Source organism: Equus asinus, chromosome 8, assembly GCF_041296235.1.
Source record: "Equus asinus isolate D_3611 breed Donkey chromosome 8, EquAss-T2T_v2, whole genome shotgun sequence".
In the NCBI taxonomy this organism is placed as follows: Eukaryota; Metazoa; Chordata; class Mammalia; order Perissodactyla; family Equidae; genus Equus; species Equus asinus.
Genome location: NC_091797.1, coordinates 6,155,641 through 6,183,142, shown reverse-complemented (window position 1 = coordinate 6,183,142; position 27,502 = coordinate 6,155,641). Strand labels below are relative to the sequence as shown.

The following is a 27,502-nucleotide window of genomic DNA, read 5'->3' as shown; positions in this document are numbered from 1 at the left end:
TTCATCATGTATAGATGCTCATGCAGAGTTACTTCTATCAATTTCAACACTGTTATGTACCTATTCCACTTCTTGGAAAAAAGTCTTTGAAGTAAATACAGACTTAGTCTTACAACAGAAGCTTTGCAATATCACTGTATGCTTACTTATTGTGACTTGTGTAGGCACAGACAGCTGTCTAACTTATAGACTACCTCATTTCATCAATTTATCTTTTTTTGCATAAACTGAGCAAATGAATCACTGTCTGGATCTCAAAACATAAGTGATTGATATTGCATAGTTCTTTAAACCTAAAGTTATTAGACAAAAAATATCTGTATTTTGGTAATTAAAACTATCATGATATACTTCAACCCCAGAATATGGGAAGCCAGTATTAAAAATATTAAGACAGGGCCGGCCCCATGGCTCAGCGGTTAAGTTTGCACGTTCCGCTTCTTGGAGGCCTGGGTTTCGCCAGTTCGGATCCCGGTTGCTGACATGGCGCCACTTGGCAAAAGCCATGCTGTAGTAGGCATCTTACATATAAAGTAGAGGAAGACGGCATGGATGTTAGCTCAGGGCTGGTCTTCCTCAGCAAAAAGAAGAGGATTGGCAGTGGTTACGTCAGGGCTGATCTTCCTCAAAGAAAAAAAAAAACAATTAAGACAACAATTCCTCTGTTTTACTGTACATTAGACTGTGAAGCAAGGAGAAAATTGTAAATACATAAAAATATAATGACAGATAGTGATAAATGCTGCAAAATTAAAAAAATAATAACGCCAGTTTAAAGTGCAGAGAATAATTAAGAGGAGCTATTTTAGGAATGTTTATCAAGATCCACAAGAAAGAAATCTTTGAGGAGATGATATTTCAGCAAAACTTTCAAAGAAATGAACATCGAGTTACCATAGTTTCTGGGGTAAATGCTCTTCTGATAGGAGACCAAAAAATACAAAGGCTTGGAGCAGGAGATGCTTAAGGTATTCAAAAAACTTCCTGAAGATCAAAGTGGTAGGAGTTGAGTAACAGAAGTGTACATAGTAGGAGATGATGCTGAGCAATAAGCAGGAACAATATATGGCTAAACTTGTAAGCATTTTAAATATTTTTGATGTCATTAAATGTTATGGAAACCCATCGAATGAGAGTGGCACGGCATGATTTTAAAGCAAATATACTGTCTTGTGTGGAAAAGAGATGATAAGAAAGCAAACTATTTCAAATTTGCTCTCTCTATGGCTTTCAGCATCTAAGATGTTGGCAACTATCTTCCAATTGCTCAGGCCAAAAACTACAGAGCCATTATATTTACTCTCTTTCTCTTTAACTCAGTCAGGTATAAGGGAACATCCTATTGATTCCATCTTAAAAATGTATCCATAATCCAAACACTGCTTACCATGTCTCCTCTCCCATCCTGGTCCAAATCACTATCTTCTCCTATCTAGATTACTGCATTCACTCCTAACGGGTCTCTTTGCATCTACCTATGCTTCTCTAAAGTTCTTTTCATCAGAACAGCCAAAGAACCATTTCGAAATCTAAGCAAGATAATGTCATTCATTTGCCAATCACCCTTCCTATTTTACCTAGAGTAAACTCAAAGACCTTAAAATGGCATGCATGGTCCACAACTGCCCCCAGCTCCGATTTCCTCTCCATCCTCACTGCTTCCCCCTGTTTTCTTCAGACCAGTTACAGTAGCCTCTTTAGTACGATCTAAATAGGCCAAGGTTTTTGCATTGGGTGTTCCCTCTGCCATGGACATTCTTTCCCTAGGTAGCTGCGTGTTCCATCACCTCACTCAAACTACTGCCCAACCATTAGCTTTCTCAATGAGGCTCTCATCCACTCTTCTACATGTAGCTGAATGAAGAGACAAAGTAAGGAGGCAAAGTGGGATGCTAACAAACTGTTCCAGATGAGTACTTTTGATGTTTTTAGCAAGGTGTTAATTTCATACTGACAAAAGTGTTTATATCCATGGTGTATATTTATGGGAGAGTTTAAAGGAATTGTTGATGGACAAGAAGTGGGCTGACAGAGATGCAGAGAAATCAAAGATAAATCTAAAGAACACTGACAGAAAAGCAAGTTTATCCAGGGATTGAAAATCAACCACTCTTTTGGAATATATTAAGTTTGAGAGGCCACATCAGACATGCATGAAAATAGACCAGGTGTACCTGGTGGGATGCAGAATTAAACTAGTTTGGTGTTTTCAGGTCAACATAACATAGAAAAAGAGAGCCAAGGAGTTGAGAGTGGATATATGCGTATGCTTTGTGAAAAGGAAAATGAGGACCTGCCAAGGGTGATGGACAGAGGAGAGCATGTGCAGTCAAATAATTAGAGGTACCTGTTGGTTATGGAGAAACATTACTCCGTAATTTAGGTATTAGAGTACATGAGTGAGTGAGCTTGAAATATATGTGAAATGATGATCAGAGAGTGGAAACATTTAAATCAGGGTGTTGCAGCATGTGCAATTACAGGTCATGATAAATTATAAGATATGACCACAGGAAATGAGCCAAGATCAAGAGGAGAAGGAAAAAAAATTTTGTAAAAAAAATGCTGAAGGATTTAAGTAAAGACGGTGAGTGGATTTCCAAGATAAATATTGAAGTCATCAAGAAAGATGAAAATAGTGGTAGAGAAAAGGAGAGAAAGCCCGATGCTAAAGCCTTTAGTGAGGAGTGGACAGGAACTGAGAGAAGAGGGGATACTTGAAAGGAACCTTGGGAGGTAGAAAGAGAGAGTTAGAGAACGGTAGAGCTGATGTCATATGCTAAAAATGGATAGGCTTTTCAGAAAGAGGAAGAAAAATGGTCTGGATATGGCAACAAGGGCAAGGCTACCTATACACTTCCCTGCCAGTGGTTTGCAGGTTGTAGAAGGGCGGACAGTAGTCACCCAAGAGGACTACGGGTCCTCAGGTTTCAGTCAGAAAAAGAAAGGAAGCTATACAAAAGAGACTGTGGTACTGCAGAATTTGCTGCTGACCAAATGAGATCCTGAGGGTGCAGCGGAAGAATATTGGATACTAAGAAATGTTAAAGCACTATGTGCAGAGCATTATGGGGCCAAGCTTCATTTGATCAGGTATGTCCTGGAAGACTTAGAGGTCACCTGATGTTAATTCAACCTTTATGTTCATAGGTCTGTATGAACTTCTGTCATAATATTTTATTCTTATTTATTATTTACAGGGAATTAGTAGGCCAAAGACTAATGGGAGAAAGGTTATACCAATGAGATCATATTTTCTCAAAATGAGCACTTAGATTTGGGGATGACTTCAGTCAACTATAACAGTTCCTGAAAATATAAAATGACATTAATAGCAGCAGGAGCTACTCTTGGTGAGGAAATGTCAACCATGTTCCAGCTATTTTCGATTGTAATACAGCTTATAACCAGAATGTGAAATTATAAAACTATATTTAAACTTTAACAAACTTTTTTTCTATGTTAAAGTTTAGAATGATTTATTCAAAAGGGAAGGTTAGCCTTATAAATATGGCTATTGGTTTCAAGGAAAGAAAAATGTAGCAGCCCAGCTTTTGAGATAATTAACTCCACGAGGTTGAGGTTTCCTGTTGGTTGAGAATTACTGAGTGACCAAGTGGAAGCATTCCATTAATTAACACATTCATCATCAGAATGTGTGACTGCTGTTTTAAAAAGCATTTTTCAAAATTAATGTGAAAATATAACTTTATTATATGTTGAAAGGAAACATGCTGACCTATGCATTTCTGTGGTGCAATGTTCTATTTGAAAGTCGCAATGCATGCTTAATTAGGTTTACCTGTGACACAAATTGAAAACCCAAACACTACCAGTGGCTGGTATGGTGAGACATCACACAGGCTAATGAAATGCTGAAACTGACTTGAGAAAAAGAAAAGTATTTTAATACATTGAATTGGCACCTAAGCAGAGCAAGCTATAATTGCAACTCCCTGAGTAGGAACCAGGAAAAAACAAAACAATAAGCTGAGAGAACAAAATAGAGCATCATTATCCCATGGAATATTTTAGAATTTGAGCGGAGAAAATAAAAGGTTTAGAAAGCAAAAATCTGTATATCATGAAATTTCTGATTTTTTAAAGACATAATATTTATAGTTTTCCAATATCTAGCTTCTAATGTCTTTTCCAAAGATAACTCTCAGTAAATATTTGCTAAAAATTTATTTTCAGACTGGAAAATCTTGTCATAAGAGAAAGATCCTAGCTGGTTTTATTAACATTTATTTCCTGATTCAGGTTTCCTCGTTTCCATCTGAATATTCAGAATGTGATTATCTTTACATATAGAAAATGTTAGAGTCATTGCACTCAGTAAATATTAGAGTAGGTAAGTGTGTGCGTCCGTGCACGTGTGCACATGCACGTGATGTGTGGGGTGTGTGATGGCAATATTTGGAGTGTTGTTCATAAGGTCTTCAAAATCCTTACGTAGTCTTCAAGTACAAACACATCCCACTCTAGTGTATAGTGCAGAACTCAGAATCCTGTATGTCAGGTCATAAGGCCCTTCCCTCCACTACCCCGCACCTCCATCAGAGGGATCATCAGGGACCCTAGAGAGCCTCAGTGGAGCTGTACTCTGCAGTACTCTGGGCACTGCTGCTTGTGTAAATGAGTTGGGGCCCACAGAGACCTGTGGCTTTACCACTGCCTTTGGAGGAGCTTCCAAGGGCTGTCCATTGAGCTCTGCAAGCTCCTGACAAGCCCTCATATCCCTAATATGATGCCAACACTCATGATTGCCCCACTATGATCTACCTTCGAGGCCATCAAGGTTAACACATAATCGCCATTTACCTCAGACACCCCAAGAAGCCAGAGGCTCCAGGTCATTCCTCACCCTGTGGATCTTTCCCCCAATCAGCTCTGTACACGTTTTCATTTGGACTTCAATTTCTTAAGTGGTAGCTACTCTCTCCCTCACCCCTCACATTTCAGGGCCTGGATGTTAGGGGAGACACCTTCCTTTTTCCTCATTGTGGTTTTAAGATCAATATTTCACCCTTCTCCTTAAAAATCTCAATCATGTGAAGGTAGTGCCATCAACTATGCTACACATATCTTCTCCTGTTGAATTCATACCTAACCCTTCTCACCACTCCCTGTAATTCTAATTCTTTAACATTTAACACCTGGCTCATTATCTTTTTCTAATACAATTCCAGTCTTACTTAGTTATTTCAATATCTGCAGAGTTGATCCACTTAAAACGCCAGCTTCTTAGAGGAGGAGATCATCTCAACACAAAGATCTCAGTCTTCTTTTTGACTTTCCAACCTGCTCCCACTGTATGACTCTATATACTATCATTATACCATACCATCATACATAATTATATTCCCTCCACAATCATGACTTCCTGAATCTCCATTCCAAGTATCTCATCTTCTACCCACAGCCTCATTTCCCTTTCCGGTTCACTCTTTCTAGTCCTTTGAAGGCAATTTTTTACCACCATAATCCATTGACCCTACTAAATCTTCAATGTCTCTCATCCTTATTATATCCTCACTTCCTTACTTACTTGAATTTGATTCCATGATCCATTTCTGTACTCACTTCTTACATACATCCTCAAATCACTTACTCCTTTCCCCATTATTGTAGGCCGGTCAAGACCCAATCCTAGTTTAATTCAACACTCAAGCTATTTCATGTGGGCATAAGAGTAACTAAACATGGTTTGAGGATGCCGCACTTCGTTGTGGACAGAATGCACTTTAAATTAATGCTCACTAACTGCAAAGAGACCCTTATTGCTGCATATCAATAATCCTATATTTCCCTCTCACTCATCTGGAGCTCTTCATACTTTTCCATCTCACCTTGCTTCTTATTTCACATGAGGACTAGAACAATCAGGAGACACTTTCTGAATGATTCGACACCACATATTCAAAACACCCATATCAGTACAAATATTTGACTTTTCTCTATTATAATTGATATAATGTGGGCCATCTTATCTAAGCTAACTTCTTTGCTTGTGTACTATATTCCAACCCATCTCTCCTACTATTTAAAAATGACCTGTTTTTAACTTCCTTCAGCTGCCACCCCATTACTCTCTATCACTACTATCCTTCACAGGAAAAGCCCATTTCTTTCCTTCCATTCATTTGTGAATTGATCTAATCAATATTTTTCCCATCATTCTGTGAAACTGCTCTTTTCAAGGAAACCATTATCTCCAATTTCCAATTGCAAAAATCAATCCTCATTTTCCTCTAAGTAGATCTAGCCACATATTTTGAGACCATCTAATATTGTCTTAATATTCTTAAAATATTTCATAGTGTCTGAGATGACTCTCTGTATTTTTCTGACCTCAACTCACTCGTACTTTTCAGTTTCATATTCCTATCCTTTCATCCCTTAACTGTAAGAGTGTCCAAGGTCTCAGTGTGCAAACCTCTCACTTCCCTCTCTAGGCTCACTACAAGGTGATCTCATGCAGTTTCCTGGTGTTAAAGGCCATGGCTATGTGGCTGGCTTTCAAATGTATATTTGTATCCCAGACGTCTCCTCTAAACTGGAATTAACCTACCTGAATGCCTACCTTAGCATTCCACTTTGCTGCATGAGGTGTCTCAGCTAACTTGTCCCAGACTGAATTCTTGATTTCCATCCCTCTCAACCATGCTTCTCTTCCTACATATTTCCCCATTTTAGAAGATTATACCCCAACTCTTCAATGGAGCAAACAATCTTAGAGTTACCCTTGGCTTCTTATTATCTCTTGACGCACATCCAGTCCTTCAGCAAAACATTGAATCTTCTTTAGAAATATATTCCAAATCTGGTCCTTAATTCCATCATCGTGTGTCTCTTTGGAGGGAATGTCATCACCACTATCTCTAGCTGTAGTAGTATACTAGCTTCCTAGCTCATCTCCCTGTGCCTTCACTTGGGATCATACGTCAGAAGTCGAGTCTGGAAAAAGGAGTTGGAACGATTCTGTAAAATAGTATCCATCCACTAGAATGTAAGTTTCTTGAGGGAAGGGTGTTTTGCCTGCTTTTCTTTTCTTTTTTTCTACTGCTATAGAAGATTTTCCATTACAGGAGGAATGTTCCTGGAAAAGTAGGCGCTCAATAATTAATCATTAAATGAATGAATGAATGAGTCACTTTATGCCATATCCAGAGTTAAGACCTTCCATCTTACCCAGAAAAATCAAAACACTACAAACAAATTAAATAATGAATTAAATAAACTATTTGGGAAATTCTTTATGTGTTACACAGTAAAAGGCTCTAGAGCTGCAAAATGATTAAACCACAGTCACCCTCTTGAACAGCTTAGAGTGGAATAGACTTTCATAGTAATTCAAAATTATTGTATATAAAGTAATAAACTATATTGTAGGGATATTTTGTTTTCTTTTAGTAGCTAACTAATTTGAGTGAACAATAGAACTACAAATATGACAAAAGGTTAACCATTTAAAATATGTGATCAAATGAAATCAATGATTTACAAAGATTTCCAGTGTATTAATTTTCAGGTTTTCAGTTGTAAATAATATCTCAATGCAAAAACTAAACTGACATTGGCCTTATTGGCCCATATGAGCAAACTGTTTAGAGGTAGTCCTTGCATCATGCAGAGCTAGATCGTAGTTCTGGCTTTCTTGTTGATCCTCTCAGCTCTACACTTATTTGCATTTTGGCTTTGTCCTCTAGCTGGATTTCCTTATGGTTGCAAGATGACATCCAGTAGCACAGCTACATACTGCAAATCATTTTCCCCCACCCCTCCACCCCCACAGGAGAAGATGTGCCCAATCTTCCTCTTGTCTTCCCTCCCCAAAGTCCCAGTGCATAGTTGTATATCCTAGTTGCAAATTGTTCCAGTTCTTCTATGTGAGCCACTGCCACAGCATGGCAACTGACAGATGGTAACGTGGTTCCATGACTGGGAAGCAAACCTGGGACACCAAAGCGGTGAGCACAGAACTTAAACCACTAGGCCATCAGGACTGGCTCACTGTAGGTCAGTTTTTTGATGTCACTGTGGAGTTTGACGGTTTCACTCTCCCTTGAAACTTCTAGCAGGAATTTCAGTGTCACTCAAGGATAGACTTTCTGCCAAATCCTAATTTGAAGTATCAAAGGGCAAAAAAGTGCCAAACAGACCTTGAAACAACTCATTTCCTGTGGCCAAAACAAACAAAGAAAGGTGAAAAACTCTTCTTTCACTCTTATAGTCAGAGAGGAATGATGGTAGAGAAGAGTGGGAGGAATTCTCTGCTTTCTGTTCTCCCGTTTCTGTGACAAGTCCTGGCGCTGGAAGTGGGCAAGTGTTTCCACACCACAGCATTCACTGTGAATGACTTTACTGCACAGCCAGTCTTGAGGTTGGGCCACTCTTCTGGTCAAATGCTCGTGTGGCTCCTGGGTCTTTGTGTATTTGAGAGCCATGAAACTCAGAGCACAGCCTTCTATCATACTATAATCATACTATAATTATATTGAAAGTCACTGCTGTCTCCTAGAGGATAGATCAAGGAGTTTGCTTCTTAGGATACCATAGACAGGTAGACATCCAATCTAGTTTAGTCTCTGAGAATGTTTCTTTCCTTTTTCACTCCCTCTGATGACTCATCTATTCTTCTCCCCTCAGCATAAATCCTCTCTAATGTGTCATAATTCACATTTAATTGTCTTAATCTCTCGTACATTTCTTTGGGTACTGAATAGTCTCCTCCAATGCTTTTTCTTCATCCTTCTCCATCCTGCACTGTACTTCAGGATGCTGGCCAGTGACTGGGTTCTACTAACGTGCTGGACCAGCAGAAAGTCAGAAGGTGAGAGGAGAATACCGTCAGGTATTCCCTCTCCACTCTCTCACTGCCAGGTGTTAGGTTGACAGTAACTATGTTCATCTACATAAGTTCATAGTTGGCGTCAGAATGTTCTGTACTACAGCTACACTTCTCTCTCTGGCTTCTATTAACTCATTCTTAGCTTGCCCCTTCAGCATAGAGAAGGCAACAGCTCTCCACTGTTTCTAAGTGCAGGATGATTAATCATACATTGTTAGTTTCCCTTAATCTTCATACCCTTTACTCCTTTCATTCAACTCTTCTAAATTACTCTGAGTGAGCCATCTGTTTCCTGGCAGAACCTTAGCTGATTTCCTTTGAGTATTAACAGAAACTCTTCAAGTATTCTTATAAATCATTTTTCATTTTCTGCGATTACTATAGTTCACAAACTCCATTTTATTTTCAAATTATTAGCCAAAGTATTGACACCCCTAACCAAAATAACCCTCAGTAATTTCAGAGAATCACCAAAGTTGTGTTCCACCTTTCTGATGACTCCAAGACATCATTATCCCTCTTCCTTTTCCACCAGATCCCACTTGTGCCCCGTCTGCTCCCAGCAATGCCACTTTTGATGTTTCACTACTGTACTTACTGTTCTTAAAAAAAGATTTTTATGCCATAAACAACTAAAACTTTCAGCCTTCTAAGTATTAAGGGAAATGTCAGTTTGTAGGCACACGTAATAGTTAGCTTTTCTAATACTGCCTTGCTTTTAGGTCACTAGATGCTGAATAATTCTTATAACTAGAGTTTTATTCTCCTTCTCGAGGAGGTAATTTTGCTTCAGTTCCTCTCTCTCATCTAATTATAGGAATTTAGATCTAGTCCACAAGTTAAAGTAGAGAAACTGATACTATCATCACCTTTGTATTCTCCTCTTCATTTCGCTCCTTCCCCAACCCCACACTTTTTTCTCCTGGGTTCAGAACAGAAGAGGAGAAGCTTGGGTTGTGGGGTGTAGATACAGTAGGGGAAAAAGGAGAGGAGGATTTTCTGCATTGGTGCTGTTTGAGCTCGGCTCATCTTAACCAGTAATTCTCAATGTACGGTCTTCAGATCAGCAGCATCAGCGTCACTTGAGAATTTGTTAGACATGAACATTTGCAACCTCCACCCCAGACTTAGTGAATTAGAAACTCTAGGATCAAGGTTTTAAACGGCCCTTCAGGAAATTCTAATGCACTCAAGTCTGGTGCCACCAAAATGTGAGAATCACTGATCTAAAAAAATATGCCTTCTAACATAGCAAGGCACAGAGAAATTTTTAACTTAAAGGCATTTAAGTTGAAGGGGTTTTATTTTTCTTATTATTTTCAGTCATTCCCTTAATCTTTTTTGTGAAAAGAAAAACAGACAAGACTAATTTTTTGTCATTGTTTTAAGTTTATGCTTTATTAATTTATATTGATTATATCGTCATTACTTCAACTGAGTGAGAGTTAGGAATTTTTTGAGTGTCACTAGTGAGTTTGGGGGGTTGGAAACTGGGGCTGAAAATTCTGCTTCCATGTTTCAAATTTTGGCCATACTCTTACTGATTTCTGAGGCTTAGATTTTCACTCATCATTCAAATTTGACAATGTGTTATTTCTGCCTCGTTGAAGCAGTTTTGTTTTTATTCTCCTGTCACTTGCCTTGTTTTTTCCCTCTGATAATCAGGAGTCTGATTTAACCAAATGAGAGGAAAATGTTTTTAGTTAAGTAGATTCAAGATGAGCACATGTACACCAAAGTCTTAAAGAATGTGGGTAGTTCCCACAATTAGAACACACACAGTGGCTCATATTAATTTCATGACTAATTTTACTTCAAAGTTTTTACAACTTGCTTAACTACTTAACATATTTCATCCATCCTAGGGAAACCTAACTTTAATTTCTACAACTTCCATCCCATCTAAAACATGCTTAACAAAGCATTCTGGATCAAAATCTATCATTTTAAAATTAAATCCATTAAATAGTAACAGAACAATCAACTGAGGGATGGCAACAATGCCTCTGGTTATCTAGTTTTTCCTTTGATGATGAGATCAAAAACAAAGTCTTCCAGACAACCAGAAAACGCTAATAATAAGGACCAAAAAAGCATCATACTTAATACAAAAGATTTTTAAAAATAAATATTATATGTGGATGTATATTTACCCCTATTTATATAATGCTATCCATATTTTTTAAAGTTGATTACTTTTCTAAGTAGATTCATAAATATACTAGCACTATTAGGCTCAGAAAAAGAAATGACATATTAAAAAGTCAATATTTTTAAAAGGACAATAATTGGATTTATTGGTAAATTAACATTCCCATGCACAAAATGATTGGATGAGTTAGATCTTCCAAGATCTTGACATGATGAGGAAGTTTCTCTTCATGCTCTTTTGAAAATGTCACATTTTAAAAGCTTAATATATTTTTTAAATCTTGCATTTAGATTCCTTTGAAACTGATGAAAATATTGTCAGTCATTTATCAGTGATGTGTATGCATATTCTGTTCTTTTCAATGTGTTTTAAGACTTTCTTGTACTACAGCTTTTAATTTTCTGCCTTTATGAATATTCTAAAATTTTGAGGCTGTTTACTACCCTTCAGTAATGCCCAACAGAACTTACTTTAAGCAGCCAGATAAAAGTCAAGTAAGTGTGAAGAGTACAAATTATACTTCTTAATGGTGTGAGAAAGTATCTCTAAAGCTATTTAAAATGACTAAAATTATAGGCCCAAATAACTAGGTCACTTCTGTCATTTACGAATGGGTAATTTTTTCAAATTCTTATTTAAATAAAGCACTGTTTACTAAAAGTTTGCCTAAAGACCCTAACTAAAAATTATCAGCTGAGATCTGTGAACCGAAGGAAGAGATGGTTACTCTGCACTTTCAAAATATAACCTTAATGTTGTATGTGTACAGTAGAAATAATACTATGGGTATTTACATTTATCACTTCATTCTAGACCTTTAAATATTATTCAGTTATCCTAAAAATCCCATTATACAATAAGATACATTTTATAAGTGTGTGCCCAAATTATGTCTGAGAATTTCTTAAATATTTTTTAAAAACCAATACCACACCAATTAAATAACCCATAAAAAACATGAAAAGTTTCTCCTTAACTTAAGTAGAATATTACATGCCATAAAATAAAATTAAAGTTTAAAACAGAACATGCTGTTTTATTTTTGGTTTGAAAATTCACGTATTTTTTTGTTTAAAAAAAGGAAATTAGTTAATTATACCTGCAGTGATAGTCTTTCTCATATTTCACACATGTGGCATTATTCTTGCATGGAAATTGCTCATGTGGTGTTTGAAGTCTCTTACAAAGCTTGCCTGTAAATGCTGTGGAACAGATGCACATGATTTCCTAGAAAAGACGAAAAAGTATTTTTTATAAAAGCATTGAGATATTTCAGAGATAATAAAAGGATTCTTACCAAGAGAGGGTTGGAAATGATTTTCATAAACATGTAGTAGAAGTTCTCTGTGCAACAATGTGGAAGATTCTATTTTCCAAAATGTCACAACAATGCTTCCCATCTCACATACTCTTCCTTCCTACTACAGAAATTCAACACTCCTCTAATTGAGAATTGGGGACTATATTCCCTTTCCTTGAACGTCAGCATGTTGTGACTATAGAACAAGTGATGCTCTGTGACTTTCAAGGCTATTTTTAAGAGGCCATACAATGTCTGTTTAATTATCTTGGGAGGCTTGCTCTTGGAAGACACCATATTGTTGCCAAGCCATATAGAGAAGTTACACTTAGGGTTCTGGCTTACAGCTCCAGTTGAGGGACCAGCTGACAGCTAACATCAAATACAAGACACAGGAGTAAGGAAGACCTTAAGATACGAATATGAATTCATATTATGAATTCAAATATGAACCTTACTAAAATGTAAAGAAAGTCATTTGTGGGAACTATTAAATTGTTTCCTAGTCTTATTTAGTTAAATGTTAAGTTAAAAAGTTAAAATGCAATAATATCAAATAATCAAGTAATAGACTAAAAATTAAAAATAAATAAATATGAAAAGTTTACAAAATTACATTATTCACAAGGGAGAATTCTGGTGGAAGAGAAAGAAAATGAAATTGAAGAGTGTTTTTGGAATTGGGATTTCTATTTAAAATGGAGAAAAAATGAAAATAAACAAATAAAGTAGCTCCTCTGATTTTCCTGAGTTTGAAGATTATAATACGTTAATAAAAACTTCAATTACTTGTACTTTTCAAATAGTTTGATAATGGTAAAAAATATTTTAAAACTACTCTCTTGTATGTTAGATTCAGACTTACATTTGGAATATCAATGCAGTCAGCACCGTCCTGACATGGTACAGAACACTCATTGACATCAGTTTCACAGCTTTGATTGAGAAATCCTTCTGGGCATTCAAAAATGCAAGCCAAGCTTTTATTTTGGCAAATTCCTTCTTTCCAAAAAGACTGAGAAAAGCAATATTTCTTTGACTCCTCACAGAATGGACCTTAAAAAAATCACACAAGCAAAGAAAATATGAGCATAGATATGTAGCAAAAATCATTGTAGAAAAAGTTTCTAGAGTTCATGAAATCTTTTTTTTAACAGATTTATCATGGTATAGCTTCCATATCATAAAGTTCACCCATTGAAAACCAATAATTCAGTAACTTTTGCAGACGTCTAGAGCTATTTAACCATCAGCGTTATTCAGTTTGGCACATTCCATTCCCCAAAGAAGAGCTCTTGTGCATCACTCACTGTTCCCAACTCCAGCCCCAGGCAACCATTATTCTTTCTGTCTCTATAGATTTGTTTTTTCTGGGTATTTCATATAAACGAAATGGTACAATATGTTGTCTTTCGTGATTGGTTTCTTTTGCTTAGCATAGTTTTTTAAGGATTTTTCATGTTGTCTCATGTATCAGTAATTTGTAACTTTTTATTGCCAAAGAGTAATTCACGTTGTATACAACATTTTGTTTATTCACTCATCAGTTGGCAAACATTTGGGTTGTTTCCACTTTTTAACTTTTATATTGAGATGTAATTGACATATAACATTATATTAGTTCTGGTGTACAACATAATGATTCAATATACATATATAATTGTGAGATGATCACCACCATGTCTAGTTAACATTCATCACCACACATAGTACCATTTTCTTTTTCTCGAGATGAGAACTTTTAAGATCTGCTCTCTTAGCAACTAACTTTGATGAATAATGAATTCCCACACAGTATTTGGGTGGATAGATATTTTCATGTTTCTTGGACAGATTCCTATCACTGGAATTGCTGAGGTGTATGGTAAATTTATGTGTAACATTTTAAGAAACTGCCAAATAGTTTTGTAAAGTGGATGTGCCACTTTACATTCACACCAGCCAGGTATGAGATATCCCGTTTTTCCACGTTCTTGTCAATATTTGATATTGTCTACTTTCTTTATCATAGCCCATTCTGGTGGGTGTAAAAGAGTATCCCCTCGTGGTTTCAACTCACAATTCCATGAGACTAAATGCTTTTGAGTATCTTCTCAAATGTTTATTAACCATCTGTATATCTTCACTAAAGAAACTTCTATTCAATTATGTAGATATTTAAAATCGTGCTGTTTATTCTCCTACTATTGAGTAGTGAGGGTTCTTTGTAAATCTTTAATACAATTCCATAATGAAATATATGTGACTTGCAAATATTTTCTCCTTTTCCTCCCTTTCTTTTTCTTTTCATTTTCTCACTTAGTGACTTTTGGACAGGAAAAGTTTTGATTTGACTAAGTCCAAATTATAATTTTTTCTTTTGTTTCATTAAGGCCAATTTTAATTTATTTGTTTTATATATCACATTTTTGGTGCCACATCTAAGAACTCTTTGCCTAACCAAAGGTCATAAAAATTTTCTCTTCTGTTTTATTAAAAGTTTCTTTTTTTTTTTTGGAGGAAGATTTGCCCTGAGCTAACATCTGCTGCCAATCCTCCAGTTTTTGCTGAGAAAGATTGACCCTGAGCTAACATTTATGCCCATCTTCCTCTACTTTACATATGGGATGCTTGCCACAGTATGCCTGGATAAGCGGTGCAGAGGTCCTTGCCTGGGATCTGAACCGGCAAACTCTAGGCCACCAAAGTGGAGCACGCAAAAGTAACTGCTGTGCCACCAGGCCAGCCCCTTATTAGAAGTTTTATAATTTTGGCTCTTACATTTAGATCTCTGATCCATGTGAGTTAATGTTTTTGTATGGTGTGAGACAATGATATGTTATTTCATATATATATTTTATATGTTTATCTATTTATTTATTGTATGTTGATATACAATGTCCCAGCAAAAATTTTTTTAAAGACTGTCCTTTGCCCATTTAATTTCCTTTTCACTATTGTGGAAAATCAATTGACTGTAAATATAAAAATTGATTTCTGAACTCTCAATTCTATCCCATTGGCCTATATGCCTGTCCATATGCGACAACACATTGGATAAATTTAGCTTGATAGTAAGGTTTGAAATTGGGCAGTCCTCCTACTTTTCCTTTTTTTCTTTACAGTTTCATATAAAATTATGTATGAGCTTGTCAATTTCTACACAAAGTCTGCTAAAGTATTTGTAAGGATTCCAATGGGTCAATAGATAACATCAAGAAGAATTACCATCTTAATAATATGAAGCTTTAATCAATGAATATGCAATATCTCTCCATTTGTTTAGAGGTTCTTTCATCTCTCTAAAAAATGTTGGGTAGTTTTAGTTAAATTTACAACTAAACATTTTATTCTTTTGATGCTATTGTTAAGGGAAATATTTTCTTAATTTTATGTTTGGAATTTTGTTTCTAGTATATAGAAATACAATTTCTTTTTGTATATTGTCTTGTATCCTAGAAACTCTGTAAACCTGATTATTAGTCTGTAGTTCTTTTCCGGACTACAAATGTGATCAGGTCATTGTTAAGAAATGTAGTTTTACTTCTTCCTTTTCAATCTGTGTGTGCTTCTATCTCCCCCCCTTATCAAAGAGTCTGGAACATCCTGTACAAGGCTGACTGGAAGTCCTGGAAGTGGATGTCACTGTCTTGTTCCCATGGTGAGGGGAAAAATCTGTCCGTCTAACATCACTGGCATGACGTTAACTGAACAGCTGTTACGAAAGCTTTTTGATCAGGTTGAGGGAGTTTTATTCTAATTGGTTCAGAGTTTTTATAATGAATGCAAGTTGGATTTTGTCAAATGGATTTTCTGCATCTACTGAGAGGATTATATGGTTTTGCCCTTTATTCTATTTATGTGGAGTATTACATTAATTGATTTTTCAGACATTAAACCTATCTTTCATTCCTGGGAAAAATCCCACTTTGTCAGAGCACAAAAATATTCTTATATGTTACTGGATTTGGTGTGCTCACATTTTGCTGAGGATTTCCAATCTATATTCATAAGTGATATTGGCTTTCAGTTTTCTTCTCCTGTGGTGGCTTTGCCTGGTTTTGGTTTGAGGGTAATACTGCCCTCTTAAAATGAGTTCAAAAGTGTTCCCTTCTCTTCTCTTCTTTTTTTTTTTTGAAAATTTCATCAGGATTAGTACTTATCCCTTAAATATTTGGTAGGTCTATATAGATTTTCTATTTCTTCTTGAGATAATTTTGGTAATCAGTGTCTTTCTAGGAATTTGTCCATTTCATTTACGTGGTCTAATTGTTTGGCATAACGGTGTTCGTAGTATTTCCTTATAACCCTTTTAATTTTGAATGGCCATTAATGATGTCCCCACTTAAATCTTGGTTTGGTTCATTTGTTTCTTCCATTGTTTTTTCTTAGTCAGTCCAACTAAACATATTTGCATTTTGTTTTTCTTAAAAGTCAGTGTTTTGTTTTAGCAATTTTTCTCATAAGTTTTGATAATTTTTTCTCTAATCTTACCATTTCCTTTCTTTCATGTGTTCTAGGTTCAGTTTGCTCTTCTTTTCTAGTTATTTAAGGTAGAAGCTTAGAGCATTGATTTAAGACCTTTCTGTTTTCTTTTCTTTTCTCTCTCTCTTTTTTTTTTTTGTGAGGAAGATTGGCCCTGAGCTAACATCTGTTGCCAACCTTCCTCTTTTTGCTTTAGGAAGATTGTCACTGAGCTAATATCTGTGCCAATATTCCTCTATTTTGTATGTGAGATACTGCCACAGTGTGGCTTGGTGAGTGGTATTTAGGTCTGTGCCCAGGATCCAAACCCATGAACCCCGGGCTGCCAAAACAGAGTACGTGAACTTAACCACTACACAACCAGGCTGACCCCCACCTTTTCTTTTCTAACATAGAAACTTAGAACTATAAAATTCCCTATAGGCATTCTTTTAGCTACATTTTGTGAATTTTGACATGCTGTGTGTATCCTATTGTTATTTCTTCTTTGAATCAAATTATTTTAGGAATTTGCTTTATTTCCAAACATTTGGAGATTTCTCAAAAGTTTTCTGCTGTTGATTTCTAATTTAATTCGGTTAGGATTGGAGACCATATATCATATAATTTTCACTCCTTTGCTTTACTGAGACTTGTTTTCTGGCCATGCTCTTTTGTTTATACATTGTCTGTTAACACCAGAGTTGTGCAAGTGCATGTTTGGTACTTGATGCGACGTTAGAGGGAGTGCCTCTTTAGAGCTTGAGCCCTAGACAAGTCACTTGCTTCCCCCTAGTCCCTACTCTGATAATATCCTCCGAATAGAATTGATAAAGCAGTGGTATGAAGGTCCAGGCCTGGGAGCCCAAACACTGCAGCTTCTCTAAGACTTGGATCAACAGGTGCTTCACGGGAGAGGTGAGGAACTTTTGGGAGATTATGTTCAACACACTGTCATTAGGCACATCATAGAGACCACAAAAAGCACCTGTAGTAGTGGCCTGACAACCCTTGCCACATCTGTCAATTCCTAGATTTTGAAGTAAAATTTACCCTTTTACTCTTGTTGGCCTGAATAAGGCTTTGGACAATTCATACACGTTAAAGAGAGCTGAATGGGGAAATATTTGACTTCCTCCGAAAGACGGCGTACTTGGCCTCTAGAAATTATCTGCAGAAAATCTGAAAAGTATTTATACTTCAAGGTCATAAACTTTGTCAACCAGTTCACTATATAACTCAATGCTGACGAGTATACAAGTTTATTGGAAAAAATCTTTACATCCAACTCTTTCATTACTATATGGGCTTGAGCATCAAGAAACATTCAACTACAAAGAATTAAATTACTTATTAACAGTATACAAGCCAGAAAAACCCACTTAGATGATATGCTGTTAATTCATTTGAAGTTTGGATTGTGTGTTAAATTTTAAATATAAAGACATGGAGGCAGTATAAAATATGGAGCGACCACACTATTGGCATTACTATATTAAAGTGACTCGACCTCTAATTTCAGGATATTATTACATGAGTAATTATTTTGATCACAGAGGGAAGAATGAATGTGTACTGCTCAATGTTGTGATGTTAACACCACAGTATCCTATTAAATAATTAAATATGGGTAATAATATTGAGTTATATTTAAGACACAAACGTTAGTTAGCTTCCTGGTAAGCAATCATTTAAGCAATACCACCTTATGTGTATGTAATGTTTGGCATGTCCGCAGCACTTCCATCCACTCTTTTGTGATAAACTCCTTAAGGCAAATCTGGGATTTTTAAAGGTCCATTATTATCCAGTTCGTATTTTCATTTTTTAAAGTAAAAAACTAATTTTGCTAGCGGTTGCACAACTTACCACATCACATAGTTGTTTAATTAATGTTAATGGCAGATTAATAATAAAAATTTGTGCATCCCACCTAATCATATTATAGCTCCATGCTCCTTTACCACGACATACACCCACTAGATTAGTTCTCTAAAAAAAGGTGGAAGACTCAGATATCATTTGACTCTTAACATTAATCCAGTATTCTTCTCTAAGATACAACAGTAGGTTGTACAGCATTATATGTGGAATATAAAAAAATGCACAAAAATAAATAAAATATTTATTTGGCTTCTGCAAACAAAATTCTTTATATAGCCTAGTTATGAGTCCTTTGTCACACATCTAGCTTGCAAGTATATCGTTTATCTTTTCATCCTCTTGACAGGGAATTTCTAGATTAAAAAATTCATTTTGAATATTTTTAGTTTACTTTTTTCCTTTTATGAATTGTGCTTTTGGTGTCATGTCTAAGAGCTCTCCTCCAATGACTATGTTGCAAAGGTTTTCTCCTGTGAAACAGACATTTATAAAAATAAATATAGTTCAGTTTTCCTAATGATGTCACAGTATACGAAAACTAACAAGAAGCTAAGAAGATATATTGCATGGCTAATTTTTTGAAAACATTTATAAAGAATAACGCGATATGGGCTGGTGTTGCTGCTGCTGGTGTTCTTTTCCTGCATACGTGCTTTCTCCAAAAATATTCAAATTGCGGACTAAACTGAGATTTCCTGGTACAAACAGAATGTGCTTTTGAAGCTTCACATGTACTGTTATTCATGAAAGAATGGCAAGGTTCAAGGAAACGGACTCCTTAGTATGACTTGATCTATTGCCCTGATGGAAGTTTTGTGCAAAGTAGATAGTGAATAGGGGAGATGACTTCTCAGAGAAGAATGGAAGTTGAGACTGTCGTTCATCACAGAAGATTAGCCCTACTGAAAAGAAGCAAAGATTCAGGGGGATGAAAAGAGGCTCTTCTCTTGCCTTCAGATACATAAGGCCTGGACTCTAATAGAGGAGATGTATGTGGGCACTCCTGTTGAGAGGAAGTAAGTGGTCCCCCGAGACTCAGTCCTGACCACAGGGCAAAGTGGGTTTTTGTATGAGCTGGTCTAAAGGTTGTTCGTGAGGTGAATTCTGAGGTCAACTCATCTCGTGTTCCAGTGTACATTTCCTGACTTAACTCCTTTTTATTACTGTCTCAGTAACACCCTATTGTGCATGTGATGGTGTGAACTCAGCGTTGCTATGGGAAATCAAAAAAAAAAACACTTTTATACAAACTTGGTGTAAAGTAGCATGGGATAGTGGCACACAATCACAGTGGCCAGAAATAACTCACCAAATAGTGAGCTGGGAGTCAGCAACCAGAGAGTTAGCTGATATCCCACTAATGACAACCAGATCGGTTTTTGGAACACTGTGACAGAGACAGTAAAGTTCACCCATTATTCCAAAGACTACCTATACTTCTTATCCACCACCTACACTTCTTATCCACCCTTTTATGTCATGTATGTTGCAGCCAATGGGATCTTTGTAGAAATTCTGGGAGTCCTGTCCAGGTCATAGCCTTTGAATGTTAACACATATCCTTCCATCTCTCACTCTTCTTGCACTAGACAGCTAGATGTTAAATGTTCTAGCCGGTGTGTCTAAAATATTCCAGCAAACTGAATTCCTGAATTGCCACTTGGAAAAGAACTACCCTGCAGAGGTCCCAGATTGTCAACGGCCTTTGTGTGAGTGATAAAAACATTGTGTTAAGGTGTATTTATTAATTCAGCATAACCCAGTTCTCATGACTACTACAAAATATGTCACCAAAATTGAGGTTCTGCTATAACAAGAGCTTAAAACTTGTGTTATTGGCTTAATGGGTGTTGGACAGTGAGGAACTGAGAAAGGCCGAAAAGATGACAATCTACATTATAAAGTGTCTCCTGATGTAACTTGAGAGGAATTCGAATGCATGCTTATTCAACAGCCATAGTAGAAGAGGTTGGAAAAAACAAATTTATTAGAATGTTTCAGTTGCTATTTACTGCTTTTGGCAAGATGCACCCAATACACACACTAGGACTATCTGCAAATACAGATACAAGAATGATGTGTTGGAAATATCGGCGGCCAACATCAGGAATCGAATGAAGTATGACTATTTATGGGCATAGATTGATGTGGTCAATCTATATGTGGGCTCTGTTTCTATTTCTTCACTTTATTAAAGCATTTGTATAAGTCACTATGTGAAAATAGACCACTTTATATCAGAACATGGGGCATTAAAAAACATGTTCAATGTAAAAAGAATTACTAGATGGTAAATGCAAAAGTGGGTGATACATCTTTCCACTGTAGACTTATTAAAATACTAAGGCACATGTTCACTGCGAGCCGACAGTGAATTTCAATACGATGCTACATTTTGTTTTGTTATCTTTTATACAGGCAGCCACAAAGCAAAAATAAATCATGCAAAAACTTCAGGAAACCATTATATAATATCTCTAAAAGCCATGGCCTATTTAGTAGGAACAATTTAACAGCCTGAATTTCAAAATAATACCTTAAGTAGCTCAAGAAAGGCTATCATGGAGAAAGAAAATAAAGTTCGCATCAATAGTTCAGATTCTTGTAAGTCTTTTAAAATAACATAGTCCTGTTAGTTTTCTTTCAAGAAAAATTAAAATATAAAAACTTACAATTCATTACTAGTGTGAAAGAAATAAACATAAGTGAAAATGTAAACTTCGCAGACAATAGAGTGGCAATTTTTACACAATTAACCTCAGATACTTTTTTGAAAGTGTAGGGCAGAAACAGCAAATGTTTTTATTGTGTCTGATATACATGTGGACATCCAATACCTAAATGTGTTTTTCAGTTCATTATATATATTATCGTTTTTAATTTACTGTTTTTAAAATTAAAAATGAAATGTTCACATAATTTGTATTTATTCTACATTAAAGAACATTATATATCTGCTATGGAAAGTTGTTATTTTTCTTGATTGAAGATGTATCTTGCAAAGGAATATTGGAGTAACACTGAGGGAGAAAGATAACAAAATCTGATCATACCAGTTCTTCATTCCTGTCAGTCAATTGATGTATCTATGTATCGTATGTATGATGTTATCTTTCTATCCTTTTCACTTACGTGTTCAAAAATATAACCAATTATTGCAGTCATTAAGAAAACTAGTGTAGAGAAAGCAGTGGTCTCTTTGTTTGGAAGTAATATTAAAATTTTTCTGGCGGGGAGAAAAAATCGAAATGAATTTAAAATAGTTATGAACCTGTAATGGGGTGAAAGTGTTTGGTCACAACTGGTCGAGAAGTATTAGGGAAAGAGAGCTAGTATGATGGAGTATTTCTGAGACGGAAAAGCAAGGGAATGGAGAGACTGGGTCACATCTGGATCACCAGCTCCCTTGTCCCAAGTCTTTATGACATTTGAAAATGATTCACGATATGTGTGGTGTGACTGGATTTCTTAAAGCCAACAATGGTGAGATACATATTACAACAAATTAAGAAATTTCCTTTACTTATATTGATTATACAGGACACTGAGATCCTCACTTTGGGTTTGACCAACAATGAGTTTTACAATTAGAAATGCACTGTTTTACTTGTTGGTAATTTTGTTCACTTCTTTCTCTTGAATGTTATATCTGCTCTGCTTTTTGTTTGTTTGTTTGTTTGTGTGTTGGTCTCCCTGAAAAATATCCTCAAGAATTCTTTCATATTATTTTTGGTAGATCCCAATATATCTGATTCTTAGCATGCTTTGAATGTTATTTATCTGGCTCTCATGCTTGAATACAAGTTCATGCGCATAAAATTAAATGAACAACGTAATTTTGGTTTAGAGCTCAGTAGATACTGTAGAAAGATGTAGCTTTTTTACCTTGACACTTTGGGCAGTTGTTAAAGAAGTTTGATGCTAATCGGATGCTTTGAAGTTGATTGATTGGTTGAGCCCTTCTAGAATTTCTTAGGAATTTTAACATTTCCATCAACATGTGATTTAGAGTGTCTTCTCTTTGTTATCAATCCTGCTTAACACTCTCTTGACCCTTTCAGTCTATTCAAGTCTTTCTCCAGATCTGATTTTTTTTTTTTACTACACTATATTTTATTAGTTTCTCCCCTCCTTGCTCTTGTTTCTTTCTGGAATTTTTATTATATAAAGACTGGTACATCTGCAACTATCTTCTATGATGCAACTTCGCTTTTTTCCTCCATGTTTATATCATTTGTTTTATCTTCTGGGAGAAGACTTTACTATATCTTTCAACATACTGATGATTGTACATGCTATTTTCAGACCATATATGTGATTCTTAAGTGAGTGACCATGTATTTAATTTCTAGGAAATCTGAAATTTTTAATAATTGCCACAGTATCTTCTTGCAAGCTCCTAAAAATATTGAAATTTTCTTCTTCTCCCTTAATTAGTTTGGCCTTCTCTTGGATTTAGTCCTTATCTTTGTTGAGTTTAAAGTTCCTCCTCTAACTGTTAGTAACTATAGATTCCTGTACAGGGTTTCCCTTTTCTGATCATAAGGGAGGCACATGATGTACAGACGGCTCCATGGATGTGGTGACACCTCATTCTCTCAGGATGAGATCTCCTCATCACTTCTGGCAGCCTACTGTTCCTTGACCCCCGACTAGCATCGCCGTTGTCTGTGCTTGCTTTAGCGTTTCCATTTGTCAGAATGCTCACTTCTGAGAGCCACTCTTCAGTTCCTTTCACATCTTTCCTTTTCTCCTCTACTTTCTCCCTTCATAGGATTAGCATATCCTTGTATTTTCTCTGATTTTCTTTCTAGCTCTCTCACCCACACTAAGATCCTTTCTAAAATAGTTGTCCCAACTGTTCCTACTGGAGGTTTTAAATTAATTTTCCTACAGATTGCCCAGTGACCCATTCTCACAAGTTTGACTCTGAGCTTGGAATCTGCCCAAGATTTCAAAATAGGAAGAACTATTCTTTCTACCGCCAAACATTTTGCAGTGCATGTTTTGAGCTGCATTTTTCTATCTTGCTTTTTAATCTACCTGATCCATTGGCCTCTCAGTTTTCCCAGAATTCCTGAAAAGACTGTCTGATAATGGTCTCTCTTTTATTCCCAAGAAACACCATTATGGTTCATTTTAATCCAATGTTTGAAGGAAAGAAATATAAATACATGTGCTTAGACTCCCGAATTAATCAAGGGATCAGACTTTTCTTACTAAAAAACATATTATTCCCCACAGATATGAAGTAAGTAAAACAACACTCTGATTCAGTAGTTTAGATTAATGCTGTGTTTACCAACACTTACCAAGTGTCAAAGAGTATTCTAGGGGCTTGGGTTATAGCAACATACAAAGCAGACTTTGATCACATAAAGTCATGAGTTCACACAGAAATAGAATAGATGTAAAATACAAATAATCAAATAAATATATAGTCTGTTTACTGGTGATAAATGCTGTGGAGAGAAAGAAAGCAGTGGCAGTGTTGGGACAGGGAGTTCTAGAAGGTGCACCTTGTGAAGAGGGTGGTCAGGGAGAGCCCAGGGGTGAGGGGAGTCACTGACACCTGTGCAGAGTAAGGGGTGGCATCCTGTGGTTATCTTGCAGAAAAGTATTTTGAACACCCAACTCCCCTCACTTTGATGTACTCTCTATTTTTCATGGATACACCACCTTCTAAAATAATATAGAACATAAGAATTTTTTGTTTTGTTTTATGATTTATTGCCTCCATTCAAATATAAGCTCCACTCAGATAGGTAATTTTGTCTGTTTTGTTGACTGACTTTTCACAAGCAAATAGAATGCTGCTGCCCCACAGCAGACTCTCTGTAAATATTTGTTGAACAAATGAATGAATTAACAAAGAGTATTTCAGCAGGGAAAATAGCAAGTGTAAAGACTTTGAGTTGAGAGTGTGTGTAGGATGTTCAAAAGAAGAAAGAAAGCTACAGGACCGTGTCAACAAGGGGCCCCAAAAGGAGATGAGTTCAGAGAAGAAAAGTGAGAAGGAGGGTGGAACGGGCTATTTCAGAAGCTTGGGCTTTTGCTTCTTTCATTTTAAATTTTATGGAAAGATAATAGGGCATTTTGAGCTGAGGTTTTGGATGATCTCACTGCTTTTAAAGGTTAATTTAAAAGTAGAGCGTAGATGGCCATGAGTGAAATAGAGAGACCAGTTCTTAGACAACTGCCGTATTCCAGACATGGAAATCTGGGGACTCGGATTAGGATGCTGGTGAAGAAGATCCCGAGAAAGATCAGACACTAAATATATGTAGGAGGTAAAGACTGCTAGATGTGCTATGGATTTAAGAGAGAAAGGAAAGATAAGGATTTTTTTGATGTGAGCAACCAGAGAGTGAGGTTCGTTTTTTTCTGAGATGAGGAAACAGGGGAGAAAATTAGAATTTGGTTTTAAACATGTTGATTTTCAGATATCTATTACATGTACAAGTGAAGACATCTTATAGGTGGTGGACCATAGAGATCTGGACTTCAGGAGTGAAGACTGATCTGAAGATTTAAGTTGAGATTCCCCAGCATATGGACAGAATTTAAAGCTAAGCGACTGAGTGCCATCTCCAAGAGAACAAATGCAGATGAAGAAGACAGCTTTGAAGTTTAAATATTGGGAGCATGATGGCATATAGTGGGAATCATAGAGGTGAAGAGGTACCCAGAAAGTGATTGAGAAGGAACAACACGGTGTAAGGAAGCAGAGAAACAACAGTGTGGTGCTCAAGAAGCTGAACGACAAAAAATTTCAAAAATACGAAGTATGTCAAATGCTGCTGATGGCTAAAATCAGATGAAGAATTCGACTGAATTTAATTAGCAATTGAGTTTAGCAATGGGGATTTAAATAGCCCTTGGTAGAAATGTCTCTGTGGAGTGATGGGGATAAACACTTATTTGCATGGGCTCAAGACAGAGTGAGAAGAATGGATATAACCTCTGGCTCTTCAAAGTGTAGTCTCTGAACAAGCAACACCAGGATTTCACCTGACATCTCATTAGAAATGCAGAATTGCAGAGTCCACTCCAGACCAACTGAAGGAGTATCTGATTTTACCAAGATTTCAGGTAGAGGGATTAGCTGCAGGTAGCAGGCAGCAGGCAGCAATGTAATAGGAGAAAAGGTTGAGTCAGACAGGTAAAGAGCCAAGTTGATGAGTAGTGTGCAGACAGAGACTGAAGAGATTCTCCTGATTACTTGAGGAAGATTGTCTCTGAGCTAACATCTGTGCCAATCTTCCTCTATTTTATATGTGAGATGCTACCACAGCATGGCTTGATGAGCAGTGTGTAGGTCCATGCCTGGGATCCAAACCTGTGAACCCTGGGCCACCAAGGAGGATCATGAGAATTTAACTACTATGCTACCAGGAAGGCCCCACAAATAGCCAATTTTAGAAAGGAGTTCATGATGAAGTAACAATTTTCCAAGTATCAGTAATTATTGTCATAAGTAACACACACACACACACACACAACTGTACATACATAATCCAAATAATTTAAACTAAGAAATTTAAACAGAAATCCTATTAAAATATCTAAGTAACTTTTATTTTAACAGAAATCATAATTGGGCTTCTATAAAATTAGCTCTGCTATCCTAACAAAGTACATACATCCATAGAAAAATCACAGTGAATAAAAGCTCATTTTAGACTTCTATGTTTTATTATGATTTCAACAAGTTCTTTTGGTCAATCCTCTAATGAAGTGTCAAAATTTTCCAAAGCAATTCCACGTAAAAGAATGCATTGCAGTTAGTTGAACATTTTATTCACATAAATTCATTGCAGTCTACTTTCACATAAGAATGAAGCTATTATACTGGAAGGATAGGCAACACAAAGACAACACCAAATAGAAGAGTAATTTGCCTTTCATTCCTATGAGAAGAGAAAGAAATGGTTGGTAGGAGCTCTGCTCAAGGACTAGAAAAGTGAAATAAACAGCAAACACAAGAAAAGTGAAGAAAGACAGCTAACTTGTCCACTCATTTTTGATTATGGTTCTAAGACTTTGTCAAGATGAAGAATTGCTTCACAATAAGCAAGGATATTTGATGCAAATACTTAATATTCATCTACGTTAAAAGGAATTGTGTAAAAGGTTGATATTTAGGTATTTCACATAAATGAAAAGACTATTTTAAGTTATTTATTTTATACATACCTTAACAAACACCTTTTAAGTACTCTTATCCTCATGTTATTAATTCAGTTTCCACTAAGCATGGTATGAAATTTTAACAGTTAAAAATATCAACTTTGCTAAGTCCCTAATATGTGGCTCTCGCTACTCTGCTCTTCCAATCAAATTAGCAGGATTAAGCTCACAACCTATTGAAAGGAGATGACTACCTAATATTTTCTTTTATAGCAAGGATCTACATCTTTTTCTTCTGAAGAGTCAGATAGTAATTATTTTAGACTTTGAGGGCCATACGATCTCCTGAACTACTCAACTTCCCTATTGTATCACGAAAGCAGTAGGAGACTGCACGTAAATGCATGTGAATGACTATGCTATGTTATTTTGCTTTTATTTCTTTGAAAAAATAGAAAGTTCTTTAAAGCTCTTTATTAGTATTAACCCAGCAATTTTATGAAGTAGACATTGTCATTATACCCATTGTTATAGACCGATTGTTTATGTCGCTCCCCAGATTCATGTATTGAAACCTTGACCTCAAGGAGATGACATTAAGAGGTGGAGCCTTTGGGAGGAAATTAGGATTAGATGAGGTCATGAGGATGGAGCCCTCAAGAATGGGATTAATACCCTCATAAAAGTCATGAGAGAGCTTTCTTCCTCTCTATGCTCTGTGTCATGTGAGGATACACTA

At 36.2% G+C, this 27,502-nt stretch overlaps 1 protein-coding gene across 1 annotated transcript in view; it reads right to left on the bottom strand.

Moving 5' to 3' along the window:
• Nucleotides 1-27,502, bottom strand: part of LOC106833131 (protein eyes shut homolog) — a 319,291-nt gene that overhangs the window by 45,092 nt on the left and 246,697 nt on the right. The window contains exons 5-6 of the mRNA XM_070514628.1: nt 13,172-13,362; nt 12,106-12,233 (exon numbers count right to left, since the gene is read on the bottom strand). Of these exons, the coding sequence (XP_070370729.1) occupies nt 12,106-12,233; nt 13,172-13,362 (319 nt within the window). The remainder of the gene's footprint in view (nt 1-12,105; nt 12,234-13,171; nt 13,363-27,502) is intronic.